The sequence below is a fragment of the Tachyglossus aculeatus genome, chromosome 20 (genome assembly GCF_015852505.1).
Source record: "Tachyglossus aculeatus isolate mTacAcu1 chromosome 20, mTacAcu1.pri, whole genome shotgun sequence".
Taxonomy (NCBI): Eukaryota; Metazoa; Chordata; class Mammalia; order Monotremata; family Tachyglossidae; genus Tachyglossus; species Tachyglossus aculeatus.
This window is the reverse complement of record NC_052085.1, coordinates 32,774,980-32,793,898: the sequence shown is the minus strand read 5'-3', so window position 1 is coordinate 32,793,898 and position 18,919 is coordinate 32,774,980. Positions and strand designations below refer to the sequence as shown.

The window sequence follows — 18,919 nt, the reverse complement described above, 5'->3', positions numbered from 1 at the left end:
GGCGCCACGGCCGCCATCTTTGTCCTGCCCCCCCACCCCGGGCTCGGATAGGGAGCGGCCGGCGACCAATGAGAGCAGGGCGAGCCGGCGGGGGGGGGGGGGGGGGAGCCGTTGCCGCGGCGCGAGCCACACGGCGCGTGCGCGGGAATCTGTGTGCGCGTGCGCGGGAATCTCTGCTTGCGTGTGGAACTGTGTGCGCGTGAAAATGTGTGTGCGCTGGCACGTGAAACTATGTGCGCATGCGCGTGAATCTGCGTGCCCTTGCGCGGGAATCTCTGCGCGAGCGTGTGAAACTGTGTGCGCACGCGCGTGAAAATGTGTGTGTGTGTGTGTGTGTGTGTGTGTGTGTGTGCGCGCATTCGCGTGAATCCGTGTGCGCCTGCGCGTGAATCGGCATGCGCATGCGCTGGGGCCCGGGGAAGTTGTGGACAGTCCGCCGTGGAGCCCAGGACAGGACATCCGGTCCGTGGATTATTATTATAATAATAATAATGATGATGATGGCATTTATTAAGCGCTTACTATGTGCCAAGCACTGTTCTAAGCGCTGGGGGGATACAAGGTGATCAGGTTGTCCCACGTGGGGCTCACAGTCTTCATCCCCATTTGACAGATGAGGTAACTGAGGCTCCGAGAAGTGAAGTGACTTCCCCAAGGTCACACAGCAGACAGGTGGCGGAGCCGGGATTCGAACCCATGACCTCTGACTCCAAAGCCTGTGCCCTTTCCACTGAGCCACGCTGCTCAAGGACTTGGGTTCCAAGCCCAGCTCCTCCCCTTGGCTGCTGGGTGACCTTGGGTAAGTCACTCCACTTCTCTGTGCCTCTGTTACGGCACCCGGAAAATGGGGATCAGGAGTGTGAGTCCCATGTTGGGCAGGGACTGCGTCCAACCTTATTAACTTGTGTTTGTACGTATTAAGTATTCTATTTATTTTACTTGTACATATTTATTCTACTTATTTTGTTAATGTGTTTTGTTGTCTGTCTCCCCCTTCTAGACTGTGAGCCCACTGTTGGGTAGGGACCGTCTGTATATGTTGCCAACTTGTACTTGCACTCGTACAGTGCTCTGCACACAGTAAGCGCTCAATAAATACGAATGAATGAATACCCCAGCACCCAGTAAGCGCTTGGGCAAGTCACTTAACGTCACCCGGAAAATGGGGATCAAGAGTGTGAGTCCCATGTTGGGCGGGGACTGCATCCAACCTGATTAACTTGTCTACCCCAGCACTCAATAAGCCCTTGGCAAGTCATTTGACTTCTCTGAGCCTCAGTTACCTCATCTGTAAAATGGGGAGTAAGACTGTGAGCCCCACGTGGGACAATGTGAACACGCTGTGTCCTCCCCAGCGCTTAGAACAGTGTTTCGCACATAGTAAGGGCTTAATAAATGCCATTATTATTAACATGACACATTCCCTTCCCACAGCAAGCTTACAGTTTCGCACATAGTAAGCGCTTAATAAATGCCATTATTATTATTAATGTAAGGCACATTCCCTGCCCACAACAAGCTTACAGTCCAGAGGGGGAGACAGGCATTAATATTCTAGACCCTGAGCCCGTTGTTGGGTAGGGCCTATCTCTATGTCGATTTGTATTTCCCAAGCGCTTAGTACAGTGCTCTGCACACAGTAAGTGCTCAATAAATATGATTGAATGAATGAATAAATAGAAATAAATTACGTATGTGCGCAATAGTGTCGTGGGGATGGATAAAGGGAGCATGTCAGGGAGAAAAAGGAAAGGAGGGCTCAGGCAGGGAAAGCCTCTTGGAGGGGATGTGCTTTCAAATGAGACTTTGAAGGGGGAGAGTAATTGTCTTGGATACAAAGAGGGAGGGCCCTCCAGGCCAGAGGCAGGACGTGGGCAAGATAGTTGAAATTGAGGAACAGTGAGAACGCTAAAGGAGCAAAGTGTGCGGGGTGGGTTGGAGTTGGAGAGTAGTGAGGTGAGGTGGGTGGGGGCAAGATCATCATCATCATCATCAATCGTATTTATTGAGCGCTTACTATGTGCAGAGCACTGTACTAAGTGCTTGGGAAGTACAAATTGGCAACATAGAGAGACAGTCCCTACCCAACAGTGGGCTCACAGTCTAAAAGGGGGAGACAGAGAACAAAACCAAACATACTAACAAAATAAAATAAATAGAATAGATATGTACAAATAAAATAGAGTAATAAATATGTACAAACATATATACATCTATACAGGTGCTGTGGGGAAGGGAAGGAGGTAAGATGGGGGGGGATGGAGAGGGGGAAGAGGGGGAGAGGAAGGAAGGGGCTCAGTCTGGGAGATGATTTGAGTGCTGGGGAAACCAACCTCAGACCGGTTCCTTTTGGTCTGGTGAATGGTGCCTGTGAGAAAGAAGCAGTGAGGCCTAGCGCACAGAGCGTGAGCCAGGGAGTTAAAGGACCTGGCTTCTAATGCCAGCTCCACTTGTCTGCCTATACAACCTTGGGCAAGTCACTTAAATTCTCCATGCCTCAGTTCCCTCTTCTGTAAAGTGGGGATTCAATATCTGTTCTCCCTCCCTCCTAAATCGTGAGCCCCATGAGTTACAGGGACCTGAACTGATGTTGTATCTAGCCCAGCCCCTAGCACATAGTAAGCACTTAACACACCACGACTATTAGTAGATGTTTGGAGAGGGAGGTGAGACGTGGGTGAAACGAGGTTTGGGGCGCTGCGTACGGCGATGCCCGGGAGGCCGTCAGAAGTCCTCGCCGGGGTAGCGGGACGAGATGTGCTCAAGCTGCGCCCTCCCCTCCCGGGCTTTGACTCCCCGTTGTTCTCCCTCCGCTCCCCAGGCGAAGGAGATGTCGGCCCCAGCACGCCCGAGTCACAACTGGAAGCGGCCGGTCGAGGCCGAGGCCGAGGATGATCCCCTGGACCGCATGATCTCACGCACCGGCTGTGTGGCTTCCCACCACGCCGTGCAGGAGTGCATGGCCGAGCACCAGGACTGGAGGCGCTGCCAGCCCCAGGTGCAGGCCTTCAGGGCCTGCATGAACGCACACCAGCAGCGCCGGCACCAGGAGCTGCAGCAGCTGCAGGACCAGCAGAAAGTTGCCCAGCCCGGCAGCTGATGGAGAAGAGGCTGCAGCGTGGGACGTGCGTGTGGCCACAGCAGCCGTGCAACTGGCCAGAGAAGGAAGAAAAAGAAACTTCAGAGCCCAGAGGGTCAGACTTCCAGAGTGGGCAGTGGGACCTTTGATCCCATGGCCTGGGGGTGGATAGGGCCAATTGGGACTTGAACTTTCTGAGCCCAATGCATGGAAACACAAATCTGTGAGCAGGAAATCCTGGACCCCCCCCCAGTAAAGTGGGTTCTCTCTCAGCTTCCTGCCTGGTTTTTGGACCAACTGTGGGGTAGGAGGGGTGGTAGGCCGAACCGGAGAGGGACTGGGCTCCCTGGGTCCCACGTAACTGGCGAGGGACTGAGGGGCAGGGCTTCCTGGGTCTCCTGTTGTGATTCCAGGGATCTCACTACTCAGTCTTTACCTTGCCTGGCCTTGCTGGTCCCCAAGATGCCAGCAAGGCCGGGGGGACTGGGTTCCTCGGATCAGGAACCTGGAGCCGTCCCTCCCACTGTTTCCTTTGCTGGGGACTGCTACAGGGCCAGGGAGAAGTGGCTGCCACCGCTCATTCTCGCTCTCTTTCTTGCTCCTCTCCCGCACACAGAGAGCTGGCCAAGAGTTTTATTTCAGGGAAATGCATACAGGCCTGCAGGACGGGCACTGGAGGGGAAGATCTCCCCCTAGTCCAGTCCAGCCCAGTGCAGTCCAGCTTCCTGCGCAGGCCCCTGCCGCCACCCCACTAGTTCAGTTTGGCCAGCAGCTCTTCCAGTTCTGGCCGTGACTTGAACCGCCCTTTGGTGTCTTCTTCCGAGTGCTGGGGAGTAAAGGAAGAAAATGGTGAGGAGACAAATTACTCGCTTGGGTCCACACTGCCCTAAAGAAAGCCGGGATTCATTCTGTAAGGGGCACCTACCCCATTTCCGGCCTTTGCATTCATTCATTCTTTCAATCGTATTTATTGCGCACTTACTGTGTGCACAGCTCTGTACTAAGCGCTTGGGAAGTACAAGTTGGCAACATATAGAGACGGTCCCTACCCAACATTCATTCATTCAATCGTATTTATTGAGCAAGCGCTTACTGTGTGCAGAGCACTGTACTAAGTGCTTGGGAAGTACAAGTTGGCAACATATAGAGATGGTCCCTACCCAACAACGGGCTCACAGTCTAGAAGGGGGAGACAGACAACAAAACAAAACATGTGGACAGGAGTCAAGTCATTAGAACAAATGGAGTTAAAGCTAGATGCGCATCATTAACAAAATGGAATAGTAAAATGTACAAGTAAAATAAATAGAGTGATAAATCTGTACAAACATATATACAGGTGCTGTGGGGAGGAGAAGGAGGTAGGGTGGGGGAGATGGGGAGGAGGAGATGAAAAGGGGGGCTCAGTTTGGGAAGGCCTCTTGGAAGAGGTGAGCTCCTCCAGTAGGGCTTTGAAAGGAGGAAGAGAGCCAGCTTGGCGGATGTGTGAAGGGAGGGCATTCCAGGCCAGGGGAAGGATGTGGGCCAGGGGTCGATGGCGGGACCTCCGTGGTCCTGCAAACCCTGGGTCCCCTGCTGGCACCTTTCTGCGCCTGCCCCTGCCCCAGAGGTGGCTGACGGGGTGGAGGGCTGCACCTCTGCACTTGTTTCCCTTTTCTGACTTCATGTCTCGATTCGTCACCCCCCGGCCCTACCTCCACTCCATTCCACGCCTGGAAGGCAACGCAGCTCGAGTGACAGTGAGATGGGCCCTACTGAGAGCTCACCTCCTCCAGGAGGCCTTCCCAGACTGAGCCCCTCCCTTCCTCTCCCCCTCTTTTCCCTCTCCATCCCCCCCACCTTACCTCCTTCCCTTCCCCACAGCACCTGTATATATGTTTGTACATATTTATTACTCTATTTATTTACTTATCTTACTTGTACATATCTATTCTATTTTATTTTGTTAGTATGTTTGGCTTTGTTCTCTGTCTCCCCCCTCTAGACTGTAAGCCCACTGTTGGGTAGGGACTGTCTCTAGATGTTGCCAACTTGTCCTTCCCAAGCGCTTAATACAGTGCTCTGCATACAGTAAGCGCTCAATAAATACGATTGATTGATTGATTGATTGATGGGCAGGCGGGCAGACGGATGGGCAAATAAGAGGACCCTGAGGGTGGGATGGAGCGGCCCAGCCTATCCCACGGAGGGGTGAGAGGAAGCTGCAGCCTGCAGCTGCTCTGGATTCGGACCACCCCCACTTCCACCCTTCCCCAAACCCTCAGCCCGTTTGAGAGCCGGGGCAGGGCCCCCAGGCCGTGGTTCCCGTCCGCACACCCCAACCCCACGGGGACCGACGCGCCCTCACCTCCCTGACGGACAGGTCCACACCTTCGGGCTGATTGGCTTGCAGAATCTCCAAGAAAATAGCTGCAAATGTGATGCTCAAGCCACTGATCTGAAACAAGGAAACTTTGCTGGGGGGAGCAGAAGAGTGGGGACTTTAGGGGTACGGGACTTTTGCGTCCCATCAACGCAGAGGGTGAACAGGCCTCACTGATGTGCCCCCAAGGGACAGGGCTCTTCCTGAGCGCCACCTCTGTGGGGAAGCTCCAGAGGCCTCTGCTCCTGCCCCTCATCATCATCATCAATCGTATTTATTGAGCGCTTACTATGTGCAGAGCACTGTACTAAGCGCTTGGGAAGTACAAGTTGGCAACATATAGAGACAGTCCCTACCCAACAGTGGGCTCACAGTCTAAAAGGGGGAGACAGAGAATGAAACCAAACATACTAACAAAATAAAATAAATAGAATAGATATGTACAAGTAAAATAAATAAATAAACAGAGTAATAAATATGTACAAACATATATACATATATACATTTGTCCCCTGGGGACAAATCATCCCTGGCACGGTTGGGTCAGGCTTAGTGGCAGGGAGTGGAGAAGAGAGGAGAGAACAGCCATCACAGTGCGTTTCGGGCGGGGGGAGAATATACAGAGCAGTGGAGTGGACGATAGGAGAGAGAATAATACAGCAGCGGAGTGCGGGGTGGGGGAATACACACAGCGGTGGAATGGGGGGTACGGTGCGGCAGAGTGGGGGGTCACAAGAGGGGAGGAGAGTGTGAGGAAACAGAGAATTCCTGGTGGGCTCAGCCAGGCAGGAGCAGGTAGCGTGGAGACAGCAGCCCTTGCCCTCGGCCGTGACCCCACAGGGGGTCGAAGTCAGCGCGTCCAGGTCAAGGGGAGTCCGGCTCCCCGCCCCACCTCGTGGATGAGCCCCTGAGCGAGAAGCGATCCTGAAGAACCCTTAACAGCAGTAGCTGCCCCTCTCCCCGAGAGGGTTGGGCGGCCGGGCAGCCAGCCTACCTGCACCACCCGCTCGTGGGTGGTCAGCACCGAGTCCAGGTACAGCTTACTGCCTTGTTCCTGCAGGAGCATCACCTCGGTGGTCTTTGTGGGCATCGCGTAACTGCAGAGACCGAGACCCAGGGATCAGCTCGGGGGCCTTGGGACCTGGACAGCCCCAAAGCCGGGCCTCCTGGGGTGGAGTTTTGTGCGGGTGGGTACACCTTAGGGGTGGAAAACCACCTGCCCCACCAGAAAAGACAATTCAGAAATTGGGGGAGATGATGGTCTGCACTTCCGTCAGTCTGGCGAGCTGAGCCCCAGCCTGTCGGAAGCTTCCAGCCCCGCACCTGGGAATCCCCCTTCTAGACGGTGAGCCCGTTGTAGGTTAGGGATTGTCTCTGTTGCCAAATTGTGCTTTCCAAGAGCTTAGTCCAGTGCTCTGCACACAGTAAGTGCTCAATAAATACAACTGATTGAATGAACGGAGTCCTGGGTCCCTGGATCCCAGGGAGGAGCCATAGGTGACAGACAGACTGAGAGACACACACGCACCCCCACGCTAAGTTATAGTTTCACAGTGTGGAACCGAGGTCAACAAGCTACGTATCTGGAAAGCCTGCAGCTCCCCAGAGGGTCCCTATTAGACAGACACACACATGTAAACACATGCGTGCACACATAAGGTGTTTCTGATACTGGAAGAAGCTATCTCTGGACGTGAAGGGCAGCTACTGGTGCCAGTGGGTCTGAGAAGGGCTAGCGGAACAACAATTACCCATCACAGACCTTCACCTCTGACACTGCCTAGCCGGTCTGAGTTTTGGGGACTGCTCCGCCAGGGTGGGAGGGGCTCCTGAGTTAGTTTTCCAGTGACCTGAAGTCGGAGCATGGACAGAAGAGGGTATCCCATCCACCAACCTGAACTTTCCTGGGTATCGGCCAATACCTTGACTTCATTTGGTGGGCAGAGGGGCGGAGGTGTTGTTTTTCTTCCCGCCAGTTGTCTGTTTTCCCTCTCATCCCCGATCTGTGCCTAGCTAGCTGCTTCCTCCTCCTCCTCCCCCCAGAGACCGATGGCAACGGTCAAGCCCTCAGCACGAGAGGGTGGCTCAGCGTACCTTTCCTCCACCTTGATGGACAGCTGGTTGCAGAGATTGTGAATATACTTGGAGTAACTCTCCACCAGGGTCATGTCGTAGGCCGTCAGGTGGATGTTCAGAACCCCGTACTCCGAGTCCGTGGGCTGCACCTCCACCTGCCCCGGCTTCTTCTTCTTCGCCGGCTGCGAGACGACAAGCGCAAGGAGAAAGTTCCAGGCGGGGCCTCATCACCAAGAATTCCCACGGGACCCATGCTGGTTTAGCAGGGAGTTCCCTCTATGGAGGCTCCCCTCTCGGAGCCCGGGCTCCTCAGCGGCCAGTGGGGCTGACCCTACCACACTGAGCTGATCCTCAATAATAGAAGATTGGTTGGCAGGGCGGGGTTACCCAGAAACGGACGCTCAGCCGCCCCCCAGCTCCAGAGGGCCACGGGGGGGGTGGGGAATCAGTTTACCCAGGCTGCAAGATCTCCATCTCTGAGTCGTGGGAGGCCAGGGAGGGTCCCGGACCTACCGCCTCCACCCCTTCCTCCTCCTCCAACGCTCTGATGGGCTTGGGGTTTCTGCCACCTCTCCTGCCCTCCCTCAAACAGAGAAGCTAAAAGGCAGGGGAGTGGACAAGTGGAGGGTGCGAAACGGGGAAGAGGAGAAGCACAGGGCTGGGCTTGGTGACCCTGAAAAAAGGAGAGGCGCCTGGCTCTCGTCTCTCACTCTAGCATTTCTGATTTTTGATTCCAGGCAAACGAGTGATTTTTGATTGCAAGCGAGTCACTGGCGGGAGCAAGGAGCGCAAAGCTGGGGTCAGCGTGGCCGGGCTCAGGGCACAGCCCTCTCCCCCAAGCCAGCATCCCAGCCCTCCTGGCGGAAGGGGTCGGGGCCTGGCCCGGCTCACCTCCTCAGGGAGGAGCAGGTGCTTGTAGCGGCCGATGCCGTGGGTGGGCCGTGAGCGGTGGTGTCGGAGGCTGCTCAGCAGGATGCCGCCTGAAACGACATAAAACGGCCGATGGGGTCTGGCCTGGGCTTTGGGCTCCTTCCACACTCGCCGCTCTGGCAGAGGCGGGACCCGAACCCGTTCCTGGGGCTGACTTCCGGATCACCCCGGGCTATCGGCTCCCCCGAGGCAAACACAGTCGACGCTCGCCAGTAGGGAAAACCGGCCTGGATCACAGAAAGCCTCGGAGAGCTGGATACCTGGCTCCGGGGGAGGCTGCGGGGGCTGGGCCGTGGGCCCGGGACAGACTGGCGGGCAGCTTGTGCTCTCTCGGCCACAGGCGGTCCCCCCGCACGGGACCCAGTGCTGCTGGAGGTGCTGCCTGCCGGCTAAGAAAACCACCCAAATCTCATCTGCACAGCCCCTCTGACTCACCAAGACATAGCAGACCCTGGGCGGGCAAACACATCCTGTACAGGTGGATCCCCAGTGCCACCACCCTATAACACCGGCAATATCGGCTGCCTTAACCCAGCTCCGCCTCTGACGCTCAGCTCCCGCACCCCCCCAACCATCCCACCACTTTGACCCGCTTCCAGCGGGATGGGGCTGCAAACTGGGAAAGGGAAGGGGGCATGGAGAGGGCAGCCACCCTCAGGTAAAGTCCAAAACAAAAGCAAATGAAATAGGAGAGCGGGGGGCCGCAGTGGGAAGGAGAGGCTGGGGACTGAGAAGAAACGGGGGGCTGAGTCTGGGGAGCGGCGAGGGCAGAGGGAAGAAGGATTTACAATAAAGCCGTAAATGGGACTCGGCTCCCCTGGTAAGGGCTAGATCTGGGATGGATGGTGGCCCTATTCTCCAGGAAGAGAGTCGGGGAGTGGGGGTCCGGGGGACGGTCTGCTCCGCTGCCCATCTGGGCTCTGGGTGGATGAAGGAGCGACTCTGAGGTGAGTGCACTCTGTTTCGTGGAGCTTCGCATCCATCTCCCAAATGCAGTGGGCAGAGACTGCCCCAGATTTGAGGCCGGAGGCCCGGGGGTCCCGGGGGGGCCGGTGGAGCAGACCTGCCTACCCTCTCCTCTGGCCAACGGGCTACTCCGACTTGGAGCTCAGGTCATCTGGGGGCGGGAGGGTTAGTCGGGGCCGGGAGGAGCCGCTCCCGGTTTTCTTACCTGCACGACAGGCAGGATCCTCTCGGGCCTGTCTGAACCTAAGGGAAAACCATGTCGGCAGTCACTGTGGAGTCCAGAACCTAGGACGCTGGTGAGTAAAAGCCGGATAAAAGCTTTGCTGCTCAGTGCCAACTTTCTGGGGCACCGCCCTGCTCCCTCACCCCTCAATTTGGACCTGGCCCCCGCCCCAGGTTCTGAGATTTCAGGGGTCCCCCCCTCATGTTCTGGCTCCCATCAGTCCACACTATGTGCCTGCCCACAGCCGCACCGTCTGTCGACGTCATTCCTTCATGCCCTCACCTTGGCCACGCTCTACCAGTTTACACCGTGCCTTCACCATAGCCACAGTGTCTGCCCATGCCATGCCCTCAGGCTCTCACCGTAGCCACGTTATGCCCGCCCATGCCACACCCTCACCATAGCCACACAAAGGCACAGCCCGCATGCCTTCACTGTAGCCACGCCGTGTCCGTCTATGCCATGCCTTTACCATACCCTCGGGCCTCCAGGCCCAAAGCCTTCCACCCCTCAGTTTGGGAGCCCTCAGAACAGGGAGGTGATGACTTGGGGACGCAAAGCCGGAAGGCACGGCCCCTCACCTCAACCCTCAAACTCCCTGCCCAACGTGAGATTGGGGTCATTCGGGCCTGGCAGCCCCGCCGCCCCGAAGCGCTATCGCCGGAGGGGCCCGGGAAGCGGCAGGCTCCCGGCTGTGGGGCCGGAATTCCCGCTCGCCTCCTCAGCGACACCGCTGGAAAACACAGTTGACGGAGGGGGAGTGGGAAAAGGAAGGAAGGAAACCAACAGACCCTGTCCACCCCGGCCCCGCTGGCTGGGCCGCCCAGTAAAGGAACGTGTCTGCTAACTCTGTTGTACTGTATTCTCCCAAGCGCTTAGTACAGTGCTCAATAAATACCACCGGTGATAAAGAGCTCCCCGATCTTGCCTTTCCCCAGGGCTGCAAGGGAAACGAAGACATCACACTTACCTTTCCAGGGACCGAACCTGGTGTGAGAAAGCATCATTTCTCAGGCACAGAACCTGCGGCAAACGGCAACATTGGGACAATCATTAGGACACATTCGAGGAACAAAGGGGCAGATGAGCACGAGCAGATCCATTCCTGGCTCAGCTCTGCAGACCCTTCGGCCCGGGGCTCTGGATCCGACAGGGGCACGAGGTGGAACTGTGTGCTTTTTGCCCTCCTGAACCCCCTCCTCCGGAGTTAGGGACAATCCATCCGACATCCCCGATTCTCCCCCGGTGACCTAGCACGGCCCATTCCCATTTTAGTCCTCCAGAAGCAGGCCTTGCCTGGCTTGGAATCGGAATTTCTCCTGTCCCAGTTTCCGCAAGGGAATCTGGGCTTTGGACCCCGGGAAGTAAGAGTGGAAGAGGTGACAGTCCTCTGGTGTGGGAGAAAATGCTTCCTGTCCCTAAATTCTCAGGGTCTTCAGGAGTAAATCTGTACTTAATTTGTACTTCCCAAGCGCTAATTTGTACTTCCCAAGTGCTTAGTACAGTGCTCTGCACATAGTAAGCGCTCAATAAATACGATTGATGAGTAAAATGACCGATTTTGGGACTAAGTCTCGAGACCCATGGCCTAAGCAGCCAACAGCAAGAAGCACTGGGATAGGAAAGAATCTGAGGGAAGGAAGCATGGCGTAGCATTCCCTTCCCCACAGCACCTGTATATATGTATAGATGTTTGTACATATTTATTACTCTATTTATTTATTTTACTTGTACATATCTATCCTATTTATTTTATTTTGTTAGTATGTTTGGTTTTGTTCTCTGTCTCCCCCTTTTAGACTGTGAGCCCACTGCTGGGTAGGGACTGTCTCTATATGTTGCCAATTTGTACTTCCCAAGCGCTTAGTACAGTGCTCTGCACATAGTAAGCGCTCAATAAATACGATTGATGATGATGATGATAGTGGATAGAGACCGCACCTGGAAATCAGAAGGACACGGGTTCTAATCCCAGCTCCACCACGTGTCTACTATGTTGCCAACTTGTAGTTCCCAAGCGCTTAATACAGTGCACACAGTAATCAATCAATCAATCGTATTTATTGAGCGCTTACTGTGTGCAGAGCACTGTACTAAGCGCTTGGGAAGTACAAGCTGGCAACATATAGAGATGGTCCCTACCCAATCACAGTCTAGAAGGGGGAGACAGAGAACAAAACCAAACATACTAACAAAATAAAATAAATAGAATAGATAGGTACAAGTAAAATAAATAAATGGAGTAATAAATATGTACAAAAGCGCTCAATAAATACGATTGAATGAATGAATGAATACTGTGTGAATTTGGTAAAGTCACTTCACTTCTCTGGGCCTCAGTCACCTCATCTATAAAATGGGGATAGAGATGGTGACTCCACATAGGGACTGTGTCCAACCCAATCTGTTTGTGGCTTTGGGCAAGTCACTTCACTTCTCTGCGCCTCAGTTACCTCATCTGGAAAATGGGGATTGACTGTGAGCCCCCCGTGGGACAAACTGATCACCTTGTAACCTCCCCAGCGCTTAGAACAGTGCTTGGCACATAGTAAGCACTTAATAAATGCTATTATTATTATTATTATTATTTGGAGTCAGAGGTCATGGGTTCAAGTCCCAGCTCCGCCAGCTGTCAGCTGTGTTGCTTTGGGCAAGTCACTTCACTTCTCTGCGCCTCAGTTACCTCATCTGTAAAATGGGGATTAAGACTGTGAGCCCCACGTGGGACAACCTGATCACTTCGTATCTCCCCAGAGCTTAGAACAGTGCTTTGCACATGGTAAGCGCTTAACAAATGCTGTCATTATTATTATTATTATTATTATTATTCAATCGTATTTATTGAGCACTTACTGTGTGCAGAGCACTGCACTAAGCGCTTGGGAAGTCCAAGTTGGCAACATAGAGAGACAGTCCCTACCCAACAGTGGGCTCACAGTCTAGAAGGGGGAGACAGAGAACAAAACAAAACATATTTACAAAATAAAATAGAATAAATATGTACAAATAAAATAAATAGAGTAATAAATACGTACAAACATATATACACATATACAGGTGCTGTGGGGAGGGGAAGGAGGTAAGGCGGGAGGGATGGGGGGGAGGAGGGGGAGAGAAAGGAGGGGGCTCAGTCTGGGAAGGCCTCCTGGAGGAGCTGACAAGTGGCAGAGCCGGGATTAGAACCCATGACCTCTGACTCCCAAGCCCAGGCTCTTTCATTCATTCAATCGTATTTATTGAGCGCTTACTGTGTGCAGAGCAGTGTGCTAAGCGCTTGGGAAGTCCAAGTTGGCAACATCTAGAGATGGTCCCTACCAAACAGTGGGCTCACAGTCTAGAAGGGGGAGACGGACAACAAAACAAAACATATTAACAAAATAAAATAAATAGAATAGTAAATATGTACAAGTCAAATAAATAGAGCAATAAAGAGCCACACTGCATGGCTCAGTGGAAAGAGCCCGGGCTTTGGAGTCAGAGGTCATGGGTTCAAATCCTCCCTCCACCAATTGTCAGCTGTGTGACTTTGGGCAAGTCACTTCATTCATTCAATCGTATTTATTGAGCGCTTCCTGTGTGCAGAGCACTGTACTAAGCGCTTGGGAAGTACAAGTTAGCAACATATAGAGACGGTCCCTACCCAACAGTGGGCTCACAGTCTTTCATTCACTTCTCTGGGCCTCAGTTCCCTCATCTGTCAAATGGGGATGAAGACTGTGAACCCCCCCGTGGGACAACTTGATCACCTTGTAACCTCCCCAGCACTTAGAACAGTGCTTTGCACACAGTAAGTGCTGAATAAATGCCATTATTATTATTATTACAGTACTTAGCAGGTAGTGACCGCTTAACAAGTACCACAGTTATTATTGCCGCTATTACTACCACTCCTAGAAACCAAGGTTTCTCTCTCCAGGGCGTTTTTAGAGGCGTGGAAAGGGGCGGATCTTGCCTGCAAGGATCCGCAGCAGAGATCATCATCATCAATCGTATTTATTGAGCGCTTACTGTGTGCAGAGCACTGTACTAAGCGCTTGATGCTTTATTTATTTTACTTGGACATATCTATTCTATTTATTTTATTTTGTTAGTATGGAGGAGCAGCGTGGCTGAGTGGAAAGAGCCCGGGCTTTGGAGTCAGAGGTCATGGGTTCAAATCCCGGCTCTGCCAATTGTCAGCTGTGTGACTATGGGCAAGTCACTTCACTTCTCTGGACCTCAGTTCCCTCATCTGTAAAATGGGGATTAAGACTGTGAACCCCCCGTGGGACAACCTGATCACCTTGTAACCTCCCCAGCTCTTAGAACAGTGCTTTGCACATAGTAAGTGCTGAATAAATGCCATTATTATAGATGCCGGTGCCACCGCCGGGCCTCAGCGGGCAGGACAGACGGCTCAGTGGAAAGAGCCCGGGCTTGGGAGTCAGAGGTCATGGGTTCAACCCCCGGCTCTGCCAATTGTCAGCTGTATGACCTTGGGCAAGTCACTTAGCTTCTCTGGGCCTCAGTTACCACGTCCGTAAAATGGGGATGAAGACTGTGGGCCCCCCGTGGGACAACCTGATCACCTTGTAACCTCCCCAGAGCTTACAACAGTGCTTTGCACATAGTAAGCGCTTAATAAATGTGTTGTCCACTAGCAGACTTGACATGACTGACTCCATTTTGTGTATGCTGACAGTAACCCTCCATTTTGTGCGGGCCAAGAGAACAACTCCTTTTTGTATTTTATGGAAGGCTCAGCAACGGATGTCTTCAAGGCCGGTAACAAGTAACAAGTATCTAGGCAAGGCCATAGGGCAGATAACAACCCGCACAAGGCAGTGAAAACAGAGAATAATGAGAATTTATAACATCCTGTCGGTCCTAATTGGATTCCTGAAATTCCCAATTGCTCCGCTCCCATGTTGCTGTAACTCAATAAAAGACACAGTGATATTGGGATCGGGGCTGCTTGTCACTCGTCCCTCTCCCGGGAGGTGAACGGGCAGGTAGCCACTTTCCTTCTTTACTGCTCCATCTGAGCTCATGTCTCCAAGTCATTTTTCCTCTCTGCGTCACCACCCTGGGTATAAGAACCCTGCGGTTGATTTACACCGATTAACCTATTTTACACCCTACTTGTCATCATCATCAATTGTATTTATTGAGCGCTTACTATGTGCAGAGCACTGTACTAAGCACTTGGGAAGTACAAATTGGCAACATATAGAGACAGTCCCTACCCAACAGTGGGCTCACAGTCTATTTGTCGATAACAAATGCCATCATTATCACAGATGCCGGTGCCACCGCCGGGCCTCAGCGGGCAGGATAGACGGCTCAGTGGAAAGAAGCCCGGGCTTGGGAGTCAGAGGTCATGGGTTCAAACCCCGGTTCTGCCGATTGTCAGCTGTGGGACCTTGGGCAAGTCACTTAGCTTCTCTGGGCCTCAGTTACCACGTCTGTCAAGTGGGGATGAAGACTGTGGGCCCCCCCATGGGACAACCTGATCACCTTGTAACCTCCCCAGTGCTTTGCACATAGTAAGCGCCCAATAAATGCCACCATTATTATAGATGCCGGTGCCACCGCCGGGCCTCAGCGGGCAGGATAGATGGCTCAGTGGAAAGAGCCCAGGCTTGGGAGTCAGAGGTCATGGGTTCAAACCCCGGCTCTGCCAATTGTCACCTGTGGGACCTTGGGCAAGTCACTTAGCTTCTCTGGGCCTCGGTTACCACGTCTGTCAAATGGGGATGGAGACTGTGGGCCCCCCGTGGGACAACCTGATCACCTTGTAACCTCCCCAGCGCACATAGTAAGCGCTTAACAAATGCCACCATTAGACTGTGAGCCCACTGTTGGGTAGGGACCGTCTCTCTATGTTGCCAACTTGGACTTCCCAAGCGCTTAGTCCAGCGCTCTGCACACAGTAAGCGCTCAATAAATACGATTGATGATAGTAAAATGGGGATAAAGACTGTGAGCCCCCCGTGGGACAACCTGATCACCTTGTAACCTCCCCAGTGCTTAGAACAGTGCTTGGCACATAGTAAGTGCTTAATAAATGCTATTGCAGAAGCAGCGTGGCTCAGTGGAAAAAGCACGGGCTTGGGAATCAGAGGTCACGGGTTCGAATCCCGGCTCCGCCGCTTATCGGCTGTGTGACTTTGGGCAAGTCACTTCACTTCTCTGTGCCTCAGTTCCCTCATCTGTAAAATGGGGATTGAGATTGTGAGCCCCCCGGGGGACAACCTGATCACCTTGTATCCCCCCCAGCGCTTAGAACAGTGCTTTGCACATAGTAAGCGCTTAATAAATGCCATCATAAAAAAAAATAAATACGATTGATTGATTGACTGTAAAATGGGGATGAAGACTGGGAGCCCCCCGTGGGACAACCTGATCACCTTGTAACCTCCCCAGCGCACATAGTAAGTGCTTAACAAACGCCACCATCATTATGGTTATGATGACAGGCTGCCCCTGCCGCAAAGGCTGTCAGGAGCAGTGTGGTTTTGGCGGCCGCACCACCTTGGGGCCCCCGGCCCAAACTCCCGGGGATGAAGACTGGGAGCCCCCCTTCATCATCATCAATCGTATTTATTGAGCGCTTACTGTGTGCAGAGCACTGTACTGAGCGCTTGGGAAGTCCAACTTGGCAACATCTAGAGACAGTCCCTACCCAGCAGTGGGCTCACAGTCTAGAAGGGGGAGACAGACAACAGAACAAAACATGTTAACAAAATAAAATAAATAGAATAAATATGTACAAGTAAAATAGAGTAATAAATATTACTGTGCTGTGGCCCTGCTGAGAGCTCGGCCCTGCTGAGAGCTCACCTCCTCCAGGAGGGCTTCCCAGACTGAGCCCCTTCCTTCCTCTCCCCCTCTCCATCCCCCCATCTTACCTCCTTCCCTTTCCCACAGCACCTGTTTATATGTATATATGTTTGTACATATTTTTTACTCTATTTATTTATTTTATTTGTACATATCTATTCTATTTATTTTATTTTGTTAGTATGTTGGGCTTTGTTCTCTGTCTCCCCCTTTTAGACTGTGAGCCCACTGTTGGGTAGGGACTGTCTCTACATGTTGCCAATTTGTACTTCCCAAGCGCTTAGTACAGTGCTCTGCACACAGTAAGCACTCAATAAATACGATTGATGATGATGATAGAAGGGGGAGACAGACAACAAAACAAAACATGTTAACAAAATAAAATAAATAGAATAAATATGTACAAGTAAAATAGAGTAATAAATCTGTACAAACATATCTCCATACATACAGGTGCTGCGGGGAGGGGAAGGAGGTAAGGCGGGGGAGATGGGGAGAGGGAGTAGGGGGAGAGGAAGGAGGGGGCTTAGTCTGTCTTATCCATTTACATTAATGTCCGTCCCCCCTCTAGAATGTAAGCTCCTTGCGTGCAGGGAATGTCTGCTACACTGTACTCTCCCAAGAGCTCAGTACAGTGCTCTGCACACAGTGAGCGCTGAGCAAATATGAATGAACTGTAAGCTCGTTGTGCGTGGAGCCTGTGCCTGTTATGTTGTTGTTCTGTACCCGCCCATCATCATCATCATCAATTGTATTTATTGAGCGCTTACGATGTGCAGAGCACTGTACTAAGCGCTTGGGAAGTACAAATTGGCAACATCTAGAGACAGTCCCTACCCAACAGTGGGCTCACAGTCTAAAAGGGGGAGACAGAGAACAAAACCAAACATACTAACAAAATAAAATAAATAGAATAGATATGTACAAATAAAATAAATAAATAGAGTAATAAATCTGTACAAACATATATACATCTATACAGGTGCTGTGGGGAAGGGAAGGAGGTAAGATGGGGGGATGGAGAGGGGGACCAGGGGGAGAGGAAGGAAGGGGCTCAGTCTGGGAAGGCCTCCTGGAAAGGTCTACTAAGCCCAGGTGCTTAGTACACTGCTGCACACCCAGTAAGCGCTCAAGCAGCGTGGCTCAGTGGAAAAGAGCGCGGGCTTTGGAGTCGGAGGTCGTGGGTTCAAATCCCGGCTCCGCCAACTGTCAGCTGGGTGACTATGGGCGAGTCACTTCACTTCTCTGGGCCTCAGTTACACCTTGCCTCTGTTAAGCGCTTAGTCCAGTGCTCTGCACATAGTAAGCGCTCAATAAATACGACTGATGATGACGATCTTGCATCTGTTGCATGAGGAGGGCTCTCTGCATTATTTTTCGACTGTGAGCCCACTGTTGGGTAGGGACTGTCTCTAGATGTTGCCAACTTGTACTTCCCAAGCGCTTAGTACAGTGCTCTGCACACAGTAGGCGCTCAATAATAATAACAATAATGTTGGCATTTGTTAAGCGCTTACTATGGGCAAAGCACTGTTCTAAGCGCTTGGGGGGATACAAAGTGATCAGGTTGCCCCACGTGGGGCTCACAGTCTTCATCCCCATTTTCCAGATGAGGTAACTGAGGCTCCGAGAAGTGAAGTGACTTGCCCAAGGTCACACAGCAGACAGGTGGCGGAGCCGGGATTCGAACCCATGACCTCTGACTCCAAAGCCCGGGCTCTTTCCGCTGAGCCACGAGAAATACGATTGATGATGATGATGGGGTTTGCGCTGAGGAGAGAACCTGATCACCTAGTACCTCCCCCAGCGCTTAGAACAGTGCTTTGCACATAGTAAGCGCTTAACAATTATTATTACTTTATTACTATTATTATTATTACCTTGCCCAGGGTGCGGTTCATGGCCAGCAAGGCCCAGATCTTCGCGCCGGAAACGCCCCAAGATGGGGGGGGAACAAAGGAGTGCGGACTGACGCCGGTCCGTCCCCGAAATGTGCCCGACCAGCCCCAGGCCCGGTGCAAACTAGTTCCGGCCTTCCGCCCCGCGCCCCCTCTTCTTCCCCTCCTTCGCCCCCCAACTTCCTCCGGGTCCGTCCAGCAGGGGGCGCCCTTAGCGCACAAGCAAACGACGCACATTCCTTCCTTCCTTCCTTCATCAGTCGTATTTACTGAGCGCTTCCTGTTTATTTTATTTGGACATTCATTCATTCATTCAATCCATCAATCAATCGTATTTATTGAGCGCTCCCTGTTTATTTTATTTGTACATTCATCATTCATTCACTCAATCCATCGATCAATCGTATTTATGGAGCGCTGACTGTGTATTAAGCGCTTGGGAAGTACAAGTCGGCAACCCAACAGCGGGCACACAGTCTAGAAGGGGGAGACGGACAACAAAAGCAATCAATCAATCGTATTTATTGAGCGCTTACTGTGTGCAGAGCACTGGACTAAGCGCT

General features: G+C 52.6%; 2 protein-coding genes across 3 annotated transcripts; one reads left to right on the top strand and one right to left on the bottom strand.

The window, feature by feature from the left end:
• The first annotated feature begins 369 nt into the window (after positions 1-369).
• On the top strand, positions 370-3,320 carry LOC119941324 (cytochrome c oxidase assembly factor 4 homolog, mitochondrial). Its single transcript, XM_038761700.1, has 2 exons — positions 370-462; positions 2,822-3,320. Exon 2 carries the CDS (start codon positions 2,831-2,833, stop codon positions 3,098-3,100), a length of 270 nt encoding a protein of 89 aa, XP_038617628.1. The 5' UTR covers positions 370-462; positions 2,822-2,830; the 3' UTR covers positions 3,101-3,320.
• Positions 3,321-3,662: 342 nt separating this feature from the next.
• MRPL48 (mitochondrial ribosomal protein L48) lies at positions 3,663-18,418 on the bottom strand. Of its 2 annotated transcripts, XM_038761695.1 has the most exons (8): positions 18,339-18,410; positions 10,607-10,659; positions 9,619-9,656; positions 8,409-8,497; positions 7,536-7,699; positions 6,436-6,538; positions 5,427-5,516; positions 3,674-3,905 (listed from the first exon to the last, which is right to left on the bottom strand). In XM_038761695.1, the coding sequence occupies exons 1-8, from the start codon at positions 18,357-18,359 to the stop codon at positions 3,831-3,833; spliced, it is 633 nt and encodes a 210-aa protein (XP_038617623.1). In that variant the 5' UTR covers positions 18,360-18,410; the 3' UTR covers positions 3,674-3,830. The 2 variants fall into 2 exon arrangements, with proteins under 2 accessions (XP_038617625.1, XP_038617623.1); XM_038761697.1 differs by lacking the exon at positions 5,427-5,516 and having other exon boundaries at positions 3,663-3,905; positions 18,339-18,418.
• Between the last annotated feature and the right edge of the window lie 501 nt (positions 18,419-18,919).

What these genes read in the sequence shown, in the direction of transcription:
- LOC119941324 (XM_038761700.1), top strand. Translation starts at nt 2,831, where the DNA reads ATGTCGGCCCCAGCACGCCCGAGTCACAACTGGAAGCGGCCGGTCGAG.
- MRPL48 (XM_038761695.1), bottom strand. Translation starts at nt 18,359, where the DNA reads ATGAACCGCACCCTGGGCAAG. An exon ending in GGATCCTGCCTGTCGTGCAG is followed by an intron (nt 8,498 to 9,618) that starts GTAAGAAAACCG and finishes ATGTCGTTTCAG; the next exon opens with GCGGCATCCTGCTGAGCAGC. An exon ending in TGGACCTGTCCGTCAGGGAG is followed by an intron (nt 3,906 to 5,426) that starts GTGAGGGCGCGT and finishes TTTACTCCCCAG; the next exon opens with CACTCGGAAGAAGACACCAA.